The sequence below is a fragment of the Macaca mulatta genome, chromosome 10 (genome assembly GCF_049350105.2).
Source record: "Macaca mulatta isolate MMU2019108-1 chromosome 10, T2T-MMU8v2.0, whole genome shotgun sequence".
Lineage (NCBI taxonomy): Eukaryota > Metazoa > Chordata > Mammalia > Primates > Cercopithecidae > Macaca > Macaca mulatta.
Window position 1 is genome coordinate 11,700,565 of NC_133415.1, and position 12,508 is coordinate 11,713,072.

At 36.6% G+C, this 12,508-nt stretch overlaps 1 protein-coding gene across 1 annotated transcript in view; it reads left to right on the top strand.

The window, feature by feature from the left end:
* ENTHD1 (ENTH domain containing 1) overlaps positions 1–12,508 on the top strand; it is a 148,571-nt gene that overhangs the window by 57,047 nt on the left and 79,016 nt on the right. Inside the window, exon 5 of the mRNA XM_001099911.5 lies at positions 10,971–11,091. Within this exon, the coding sequence (XP_001099911.1) occupies positions 10,971–11,091 (121 nt within the window). The remainder of the gene's footprint in view (positions 1–10,970; positions 11,092–12,508) is intronic.

The window sequence follows — 12,508 nt, forward strand, 5'->3', positions numbered from 1 at the left end:
TTTGTAGAGACGAGGTCTTACTATATTGCCCAGACTAGTCTCGAACTCCTGGCCTCAAGCGATCTCCTGCCTTGGCCTCCCAAAGCAATGGGATTACAGGCATGAGCCACCACACTCTGCCAGGTTTTTATTTCAGTAACTCTATTTTTTATTTAGAGAACCTCTCATTGCTTCTTAATTATATCCATTTGTACTTATTTCATATCTGCCTGTTTTTATTTCTTGATTTATTCCGTAAATTAAATGTCCTTTTCATTATCTTTTAAGACTACGTGTACTCAGTTTTAAATACTTTCTATTTATTTTGTTTGGTTGGTTGGTTTTTTGAGATGGAATTTTGCTCTTGTCACCCAGGCTAGAGGGCAGTGGCATGATCTCGGCTCTCTGCAACCTCTGCCTCCCGGGCTCAAGCGATTCTCCTGCCTCAGCCTCCCAGTAGCTGGGTGTGCAGATGCCCACCACCACGTCTGGCTAATTTTTTATATTTTTAGTAGAGTCAGGGTTTCACCATGTTGGCCAGGCTGGTCTTGAACTCCTGACCTCAGGTTATCTGCCCACCTCAGCCTCCCAAAGTGTTGGGATTACAGGCATGAGCCACTGTACCTGGCCCTTGTATTTCTTTATTATATTGACTTTTTCAGGAGTGAATTTGGTTTTCTTTCTGTGTTTTAGACTATTGGATTATAAGCTCATCTTGAGTAGCTCAAGTTTTTGTTTTTGTTTCTTAATCTTTCTCTCTGTGTCCTTTCTCCTTCCTGCTTAACAGTCTTTCATTTGCCTCCTCCTGATACCCAGAACTACTCATCCACATTCAGGACTTACTGGCAGCTTGGAATTGCTTTCTTTTGCTGGTATCAGAGATATTGCAGATCTCGTCCCTAGAACAAAGGATGCTGTATTTTAATTTCTAGAGAGGTTTGCGTCCTCTCTCCTATCCGAGTCTAATACTTTTAGAAGCCACAACCCCAGGCTGTGACTGATGACAGCTTATTTCAGCTTCCTTTGTAAGTGGGGATCCTAATACCTGAGCATAATCTCAAGCAGGGAGTCCATATTCAGCACTCCTATCTTGAATCAACACTGTAGCCTTCAAGAGTTGAGCTCCTGATTTTCTCTGACATTTTCTGTACCCAGAGCCCCAGAGGTCCACAGCTTCAACCTCTCCTTACCATTATTTGTTTCTGTTACATGAAGATGTTAATCTTGGTTTTGAGCATGACTACATCTTTTTAATTTTCACATTTGCATTTTCTCTCTCATTGCTCTATATTTGGAGAAGGGAGGTATCCCCAAAGTATGAACATACATACTAGAAACGCGTTTCACTCATGACTGTGAAATTATCTCATTAATTCGTTTTTCTGTTTGTTGTCTGTTTCTCCCACTAGAAGAAAATCTTCTTGAGTAGAGACATTTTTAGTCTTTATTCATTGCTGAATCTTCAGTTGACAAATTTTTGTTACTGAAGAAATGAATGAATAATAGACAGCAAATGAACGTTAGCTTCTCTTTTTTTCCTGTGAAAGATGCTGCTTTAGTCTTGTGCTCAGAGTGCTTTGTTTAGTGTTCCCTGCCGCAATTCCTACAAGGAAGGTTGGAATTATTATTTTCTGTTTTACTTTCTGTTCCTGATGCCTTTCCCCAACCCAATTAGGCATTGGATCCAATTGTTTTTCTAACAGCTTAGAAAGCTACATGAAATTAAAATTTCGCTGTTCTTTAATTTTGTAATAACTCACCAACTGAAAATACATAGATTATTTTAGGGGCTGGGCACAGTGGCTTACACCTGTAATTCCAGCATTTTGGGAGGCCGAGGTGGACAGATCACTTGAGGTCAGGAGTTCAAGACCAGCCTGGCCAACATGGTGAAACCCCATCTCTACTAAAAATATGAAAATTACCCGGTGTGGTGGTGGTGTCTGCCTATAGTCCCAGCTACTTGGGAGGCTGAGGCAGGAGAATCGCTTGAACCTGGGAGGCAGAGGTTGCAGTGAGCTGCGATTACACCACTGCACTCCAGCCTGGGTGACAGAGTGAGACTCTGTCTCAGGTGTGTGTGTGTGTGTATACACATAGATTATTTTAAAAGATAAGACAACGGGGCATAGTCGTGTGTGTCTGTAGTTCCAGCTACTTGGGAGCCTAAGGCAGGAGGATCACTTGAGCCCAAGGAGTTTGCAACTGGAGATAGTATGCTATGATTACACCTGTGAATAGCCACTGCATTCCAACCTAGGCAACATAGTAAGACCCCATCCGTAAAATAAATAAATAAATAAAATTTAAAGATAAGACATTAAGTCAAAATGATTTTATTTATTTATTTATTGAGACAGAGTCTCTCTATGTCGCCCAGGCTGGAGTGCACTGTCACAATCTTGGCTCACTACAGCCTCTGCCTCCCAAGTTCAAGTGATTCTCCTGCCTCAGCCTCCCAAGTAGCTAGCTGATACTATAGGTGCCTTCCACCAGGTCCAGCTAATTTTTGTATTTTTAGTAGAGGCAGGGTTTTACCAGGTTGTCCAGGCTGGTCTTGACTCCTGACCTCAGGCAATCCACCTGCCTTGGCCTCCCAAAGTGCTGAGATTTCAGGCGTGAGCTACCGTGCCCAGCCAAAATGATTTTAAAATTTGAGGTCAGTCTATTTTCTCCTGATGGCTTTTGAGGTAGAAAACAGACTTGAATAATCCTATGTGCTTTGGAACCAAAGACATAAAATGTCACCTTTTTTTTTTTTTTTTTGTATCAGTCTTTAAATCCTGATTACTAATTTTTTCTTACTTCAGAGAAACTCAGTGTTATTGATCTACATCACTCTACATCTTATTGCAGTGAGAAAAAATGGTGCATTTCTCTCAAAAGAAGTTTAGAAGCTGGATTTATCTTTTTCAGAGCATCACTGTATTATAACAATATCCCATTATCCTATTGACAAGCATCTTATTACTATTAGGAGCATTTGTTACATTCCAATATGTCCTCTTCAGTAGTCTGCTCTTGTAGCAGAAGATAAAACCTAGTAAGGTGAACAGTAAACCTAATTGTTGTTGTCAAATGTACTACATCTACGGAATGAGAAATAAATGATTGCTTAGGCAGAATGAGGGGCCCTTAAAATATCTCTTAAAAATTTAAATAGAAACCTATTTAACTATTCTCTTTTTATAAATGAAAGAAAAATTATCTTAAATGCAGTAAACAAAATTCATAAAAGAATAGAGCTTTTAAAAGCAGAACAGTGCTTGCCTAAATGTTACTTTCAAAACTAAGGAAAGACTTTAAATTTATGACAGACATGGATCTGTTTTCTCTACATATACTGCCCAGAATTTTTATTATTAGATTTGCTAATGAATAAGGCTATTTGCAGCTTTTCATCACCTCAAAAGACCTTACTCTTTTCCTGTTTGAGGAGATTCAACAACGAGGTTGTGATTTTTTTGGTCGCAGTTGTTTCCATAGAAACAGATAGAGATGCTATGAATTGGTTCACACGAAATTAAAGCTGACCAAAACCTTCAGTCTAGTTGTGATTTACTAAATCGATAGTGATACACGATAAATGTTTGTTTCCTACTGCCTTCATTTGTTATTTTGCCAAATGAAGAGTATACATTTTTATCTTTTGGTTTATTGGGATGCCATTTATTATAATTCCTAAAATTTGATCTCACCAAAGTTGTTAGAGAAATGGAAATTATACTTATTCTAATTATGTTAATTCATTTTTCTTGCATCTTTTTTGCTACATCGTTTTATGCTTAAAAGTTTTTTTTTTATTTTCATGCTTGTACTCTTGCTACTTCTTTTTAAATTAGAAAGTACTTATTGAAAAATGTTCAGACAACATCAAAGGGTAAAGAGTGCAGAGCAGAGTGACTCCTTACTCCTCCATGCTTCTCAAGTTCCTTTCCCCAGAGGCAACTCCAGCACTTTCTAGTGGTTTTGGGGGGAAATTTTTGTGTCCACACATTTCTTTTACCTAACTGGTCTCATTCAATATGTATTGCTCTGCAACATGCTTTGAACTAAACAATATATCATGGACATCTTTCTGTATAATACATGTAATCATTCAATGTATATTTCAAAATATGCTTTTTTAGTAAACGAAATTTTATAGACTTTTTAAATATCAGTACATATTGCTGTGCTGTATTCTTTTTATATATATATATATACACACACACACACACATATATATACACACACACACAGATATATATATAATCTTAGCCATTTCCTATTGGTAATCACTTGGATTTTTCATGTTTTTGCCTGTTAAAGCATAGTTGCAATAATAACCCTTGTACATATATTTTTATGATGCTGTCTCAGACGGGGAATTGCCAAAAGGTTATACTTATTTTTAATTTTGAAAAGTGCTGCCAAATTGTCCTCCTAAAAGTTGTACCAGTTTATATTGGTACACAGTACTGGTATACAGTTTATACAGTCTATCATTTTGATTCCCCTCATCTTTGCAAATACCGTTATCAAAAGTTTTCATTTTTGTCAATCTGAGAGGAAGAAAATTTTTATTTTAATTTTTTATTGTAACTTTTTATGTGTTTATTGGGCATTTTTGTTTCTTTTTACTGTTAACTCTATTCATGTCCTTTGCTTATTTTCCTGTTTGGTTTCTCATCTTTGTCTTTACCAATTCCTAAGAGCAATTTGTGTATTAGAGAATTAGCCCACTTCCTGGTTCCTTATCTATTTTCCATTTGATTTAAAATTTTTATTTATGACTTTTTTTTTGCTTTATAGAAATCTTTATAAAATGTTTATAAAATCTTTATTAAATATTTAAAAAATCTTTACAAAATGTTACCCTGGGCTAAGCATACTGGTTCATGCCTGTAATCCCAGTACTTTGGAAGGCCAAGACAGGAAGATTACTTGAGGCCCTACAAAAAAAAAATCAGTTGGGCATGGTGGCATGTGCTTATAGTCCCAGCCGCCAGGGAGGCTGAATTGGGAGGACAGCTTGAGCCGAGATTACACCACTGCATTCTAGTCTGGGCAACAGAGCAAGACTCTCCCTCAAAATTTAAAAAAAGTCACTCTGGTCTTTTCTTTTGTTTTTTTAACAGACTGTTTTTTAGAGCCATATTAGGTTCCCAGCAAAATTGAATGGAAGGTACAGAGATTTCCCCTTACGTCCTCTACCCCTCCTAGAAGTACACCCTTCCCACCCCTATCAACATCCTATACCAGAGTGTCATATTTTTACAATCAATGAATCTACATTAACGTATCATAATCACCCAAGGTCCAGTTTATGTTACGGTTCACTCGACATTAGCAATATGTGAAATACACCTAAAGCTGTGGTGAGTGGGAAATTTACAGTACTTACATTTATAATGTAAACATTTAAAAACTTTTAATTGTTTAAACACTTACAATAGAAAAGAGGAAAAGTTTGAAATCAATAATCTAAGTTCTTTCCTCAGGAAACTCAGAAAAGCGAAATAAATGCACAAGGAATAGAAGAAAGGAAATCATAAAGAACAGAAATTAATGAAATTGAAAACAGGAAAACAACAGAGAAAAAGAAATGATACAAAAAGCCAGTTCTTTGAAAAAAAAGATAAATAAGTAAAAATAATAAAAAATAATTTAAAAAACAATAAAAGTTGATAAAACTCTAACAAGACTGGCAAAGATAAAGAGAGAAGACACAAATCACCAGTATCAGGATGAGACAAGAGATGGCCACTACAATTGCTTCAGCTCTAAAAGGATAGTAAGGGATTAATACCAACAACTTTATACTTATGGGCCAGGCATGCCCATAATCCCAGCACTCTGGGAGGTCAAGGCAGGTGGGTCACTTGAGGCCAGGAGTTCAAGACCAGCCTGGCCAACATGGTGAAACCATATGTCTACAAAAAATACAAAATACAAAAATTAGCCAGGCGTGGTGGTGCGCACCTGTAGTCCCAGCTACTCAAGAGGCTGAGGCACGAGAATCATTTGAACCTGGGAGACAGAGCTTGCAGTGGGCCCAGATCATGCCACTGCACTCCAGCCTGGGCTACAGAGTGAGACTCTGTCTCAAACAAAAACAAAAACAAAACAACAAAACAAATAGATAATCAAAATACATAGGTAGAGTGAGACTCTATTAAAACAAAAAAAACCCAAAAACTTTATAACTTTGACAAATCAAAAGAAATAATTTCCCAGAAAATATAAACTACCCAAACTCAATGGTTCTACAATCATTTTAAAAATTGAATTCGAAGCATAAGTCCCCTGAAAAAGAAATTTCTAGGCCCAGATGGTTTTACTAGAGAATTCTACCAAACATTTAAAGAAGAACTAGCTTGGGCAACCTAGAGAGACCCCATCTCTACAAAAAAAAAAAAAAAAAAAAAATAGCCAGGTACAGTGGCACCCACCTGTAGTCCCAGATACTCGGGAGGCTGAGGTAGGAGGATTGCTTGAACCTGGGAGATTGAGGCTGCAGTGAGAGTCGTGATTGCACCACTGTACTCCAGCCTGGGTGACAGAGTGAGACCCTGTCTCAAAAATCAAAAAATCAAAAAATAAAGAATTAACAGCAATTTTACACAATGTCTTCCAGAAAATGGAACAGGAGGGAACATTTCCCAATTCATTTTATGAGGCAAATATTACCCTGATCCCAAGTTAAAACAAAGTTGGAACGAAAAAAGAAAACTACAGACTAATATTTCTCATGAAACTAGACGCAAAAAATTCTCAACAAAATATTAGCCAGTTGAATCCAGCAATATATAAAAGCATACAGAAATCAATTGAATATCTACATACTAACAATGAACATATGGAAACTTAAATTAAGACAATACCATTTGAAATACTTAAGTATAAATTGAAATACTTAGGCATTAAAATACTGAAGTATAAATTAAAATACTTAGGTATAAATCCAAATTGAAATACTTAGGTATAAATCTAACAAAACATGTACAGAATCTATATGTTGATAATTATAAAATACTGATGAATGAAATTAAAGAGGACCCAAATAGGGACCTGTCATGTTACATGGATTGGAAGACTCAACATAGTAAAGGTGTCATAATATAGATGACCCTGATTATTCTATAGGTTTAATGTAATTCCTATTAAAATCCCAGAAAGGTTTTCTATAGGGATAGATAAGAGCCTTGTTCTAAAATTGATATGGAAAGGCACAGGCCCTAAAATAGCTAAAACAGTCTTGAAAAGGAAGAACAAAATGGGAGTAATCCCTCTGCCTGATATTAATGCCTGTGTATAGCTACAGTATTCAAGAGAGTGCGGTATTGGTGGAGAGACAGACACTTGGATCGGTGGAACGGAATAGAGAGCCCAGAAATAGACACACACAAACATGACCAACTGATTTTTGACAAAGGTGCAAAAGAAATTCAGTGTAGGAGGATTAACCTTTTCAAAAAATGGTGCTACAGCAATTGGACATTCAGACAACCATGAATCTCAACCTAAGCCTTATATAGAAATCCACTCCAAGTTAATCACAGACTTAAATGTAAACTATAAAACTTTTAGAAAATATAGGAGAAAAATCTTTGAGATTTAGAACTGAGGCCGGGTACGGTGACTCGTGCCTGTAATCCCCACACTTTGGGAGGCTGAGGCAGGCGCATCACAAGGTCAGGAGTTCAAGACCAACCTGGCCAACATGATGAAACCCCGTCTCTACTAAAGATACAAAAAATTATCTGGAAGTGGTGGCACGCGCCTGTAATCACAGCTACTCGGGAGGGTGAGGCAGGAAAATCACTTGAACGCGGAGGTGGAGGTTGCAGTGAGCCGAGATCGTACCATTGCACTCCAGCCTGGGTGACAAGGCGAGACTCCGTTTCAAAAAAAAAAGAAAAAGAACTGGATAAAAGCATGATCCCTAAAAGGAAAAATGATAAATCAGACCTCATCAAAATTAAAAATGTTTGCTCTGCAAAAGAGCCGGTTAAGAGGATGGAAAAATAATCTACAGACTGGGAAAAAAATATTTGTAAACCCCATATCTGGCAAAGGACTAATATCTAGAGCATTTAAAGAACTGTTAAAACTCACCAGTTTAAAACCAAACAGTCCAATTAGAAAATGGGCACATGTTATGAACAGTCATTTTAGCAAATACAGATGGCAAGTAAGCGCACAAAAAGTTGTTCCACATTATTAGCCTTCAGGAAAATGTAATTTAAACATGCAATGAATATCAAAATGGCTAAAATAAAAAAGTAGTGACAACACCAAATGCTGGTGAGAATATGGAGAAATTAAAACACTAATATATTACTGGTAGAAATGCAAAATGGTACAGTTACTCTGGGAAACAGTTTGGTACTTTTTAATAAATCTAAACGTGGCTACTATATGAACAGCAACTGCCCTCCTAGGAATTTATACCAGAGATATGAACATCTAGGCTGGCACGGTGGCACATGTCTGTAATCCCAGCACTTTGGAATGCCAAGGTTGGGTGGATTGTTTGAGCATAGCAGTTTAAGACCAGCCTGGGCAACATGGCTACACATCATTTCTAAAAAAAAAAAAAAAATTAAAAAATATTAGTCGGGCATGGTGACGCGTGCCTGTAGTCCCAGCTACTTGGGAGGGTGAAGTGAGAGGATCATTTGAGCCTGGGAAGTTGAGAATGCTGTGAGCCAAGATGGTGCCACTGCACCCCAGCCTGGACGACAGACTGAGACTCCGTCTCAAAAAGAAAAAGAAAATGTATATCATACAAAAACATGTACACAAATGTTCACAGCAGCTTTATTTGTAATAGCCGAAATCTAGAAACAACCCAGAGGTCCTTTTACAGGTTAAACTATGTTACATCTGTATCAAGGGTACTATGCAATGAAAAGGAAGAAACTATTGAAATGAAACAATTTGGATGAATCTTTAGGAATTATGCAAGGCTAAAAAAGCCAGTCCCAAAAGGTTACATACTATATGGTTCCATTTATATAGCATTCTTCAAATGTCACAACTATAAAAATGAAGGAGAGATTAGGAACAGATTAGTTCTGTTGAGGGAGTGTATGTCTATGAAAGGGCGTCAGAAAGGATTCTTGTGATTGTGATAGAAATGTTCTGTATCTTGACTGCTTCAATGTCAATATCCTGAGTATGATATTGTACTACAATTTTGCAAGATGTTACTTTTGGAAGAAACACGGCAAAGGCTACATAGGCTCTATTAATTCTTACATGTGGAACTAAAATGAACTCAAAGTTGCATTTTTAAAAGTGGTAAATCACTTTGGAAAATGGTTTGGCAATTTCTAATGAAGTTAAAAATAGACCTGTCCTATAAGCTAGAAATGCTATACTACTACCGTGTAGCATCCAGGAAAAATGAGTGCATTTGTCCACAAAAAGATTTATACAAGAATGTTCGTAGTAGCTTTATTCATAATAGATAAACTTTGGAAATTATCCATATGCAGGAGAATGGATAAACAAATTGTGATACATTCACATATGTTTTTTGTGTAATCTGTCCCTCCTTTCTTATAGGTAGGAAAGGAGGGAGGAACTACACAGCAAAACATGGATGAATCTCATGTACATTATGTTGAGCAATAGGAACCAGACACAAAAGTATACATAGTGTATGATTACATTCATATGAAATTCAAGAACAGGCAAAATTCAGTAATGGTGATAGGGATAGAATAGCGGTCATGATGCAGGGTGGTGGGATGGTATCAGCTGGAAAGGAGCTTGAGGAAACTTTTTGGGTGAAGGAAATGTGGTTACTATATAACTGTATACTCATATGATAAAAGTTATCGAGCTCTACATTTAAGGTCTGTGCATTTTACTGTATGTTAATTACAATGGAGAAAAATCCCTAGTTCACAGAAAAAAAGAAACATACCAACTAAACCTACTCTATAGACTTCATTTGGATCCTTTTTCAAACAAGCTGTAGAAAAACCTGTTTATGACATTTAGAAGTTGGAAATATGAACAGTTTATGGTAATTGATGACATTAGGAGCTGTGAAGTTTATCAGTTTGATGCAGCTATTATCAATTAGAGATTGCTATCATCTGAACACTTGTTTTCCTCCCGAATTCTTAGTTGAAATCCTAACCCCCAAAGTGATGGTATTAGGAGGCGGGATCTTTGGGAGGTGACTAGGTCATAAGGGCATAGCCCTCATGAATATGAGTGCCCTTATAAAAGAGGCCAAGAGAACTCCTTGGTCACCTTCTTCTATGAGAGGTTATAGTGAAAAAATGACTGTTTAGGAGGTAGGTCCTCGCCAGACATCAGTATGATATTGTACCTTGATCTTGGACTTGCTAACTTTCAAAACTGTAAGAAATTTTTGTTGTTTATAAGCCACTCAGTTGATGGTATTTTGTTACAGCACCCGGAATGGACTAAGGCAGAGATACATAATGAAACAAGGGATTATTCTAGGATTTGCCTCAAAGTGAAACAAGTTGTCACAGATCACAAATGAGGCATGGTAGGGATATAAATGAAACAAGATTAGCCATCATTTAATTATTGTTTGACCTGCATGATTGGATTGACTATCTTTTGTGTCTAGTTTTTACTTGATGATAAAAAGTTAAAAGTTTTAAACATGAATAAAAGATACATACAACTGGCTTTATGATTACCAATGAGACAAGATAATTGGCCTCTGAGATAGTATGCTGTAAGGATGCTGAAGGGTGGTAGGTAAAGGTAGTGCCCTAAACAAAATCCTTGCTATCTACACAAAGTGTCTTCAGCAAGGTGTGGGGATTCCCAAGGGCAGAAAACCTCCCTACGCCCAGTAGACAGCCACGTGATAGATGTATGTTTGAGTTAATTAAATCAGAATGTGTTTATGATTATGGTAGCACATTTAGATACTTTGTTGCTCCATAAATTGTCCATCCAGTGATATTAATTTTTTTCTTCAATTCTCATGTTCTCGTGTTTTCTGTCAGGACCTGATGACATTTTCTGATGATGATCCAAAGCTGCCTTTACTAGCAACACCTCCTTCCATTGTCTCTCCAATCACATGCTTGTCAGAAGCTGCAGAAGTTTGTAATCTTTTGGGTGCAGGTAAATTGGTTAAGGAATAGGAAGTTTATTTATCAGATTTTATTTTGTGAAATACAGCAACCGTTGGCTTCTATTTAACTTTGTTAACGAGGGATAGAACTAGCATGGATAAATTCAAACCACAACATGGTCCTATAATCTTGTTTTACCATTTGTTTCAGTGTTTTCTCACTTTCTGTTTTACTTTTTCCTTTTTCATTGTTTCAAAAATTGACTACACGCCTTAAATCGAAAATTAATTTTAGTTCCTATTTTTCATAAAGAATTTAAATTATGACCTCTTTCAAAGGCAGACATTAAGTGAAGATGTGAAAAGGCAAGATGCACAGTAGCCACAAATTGGTTAATCATCTCTTGAACAATTAACATTAGAGAAAGGCACAGTATAAAATTATACAAAACTGGCCTCCAATAAATTACACGATTGAGTTCCTACTGGGCTCTGCGACTACTCTGGATCCTTGAGGATCTGACTGACTCACTGTTGAGTCACTGCATCCTGTCTCTATTCTCCATGAACTCTCAATTTTCAATGCATTCGTCCTCTTGATTTTCTCAGAAAGTACAATGGAAGATCTTCTGCCAATATGAGAATGAAACGTTCTCATTAGTATCTTTCATCACCTTATAAATCTTTGCTTTTATATTCATACAGGTATCTTTTCCCTTACCACAGAGGTGGCTTTTTATGTTTTGAGTTATATGTTCTCACTCTTGTTGGACCATGTATCTCACATTTTCTCCTTATATAGATCTATAATATCCAGTGTATAAGTGCTAGAGTTTATTAGTATAGGTTTATTTTCTTTTTTAAGTTCATGTTTATAGAGTTTTCTTACAAAGCAAGTTGTGAGAATGATGAGGATATTTTAATAAACACAAAAACAAGAAATTGGGGGTTATAGTGATGTTTGTATAAGGATGGCATTAGTCACATAGATAATTAGTTATAAGTGGTTATAATTTTTAGACAGCTTGCTTTGTATTCTTAAACAGATTTAGATCCAGAACTTGAAAGAAGAGCATTAAGGAAAATGTTTTTGTATTCTGACACCCCCTAACATTTTTTTCTCCTAAGATTTTAAAAATAGACTTTCTTTTTTTAGAGCAGTTTTAGGATCACAGCAAATCTGAGCGGAAAATAAAGATTTCCCATGTACCCTGTATTCCACACCAGAGTGGTACATTTGTTACAATCAATTAACTTCCATTGCCATATAATCATCCGAAGTCCACGGTTTACACTGGGGTTCACTTTTGGTGTTATACATTTTGTGGGTTTGGACAAATGTGTAATGATGTGTATCCACCATTATAGTATCAGACATAGTAGTTTCACTACCCTAAAAATCCTCTGTGCTGTCTATTCGTCCCTCCCTCCCACTAACCCCTAACAACCAGTGATCTTTTTACTGTC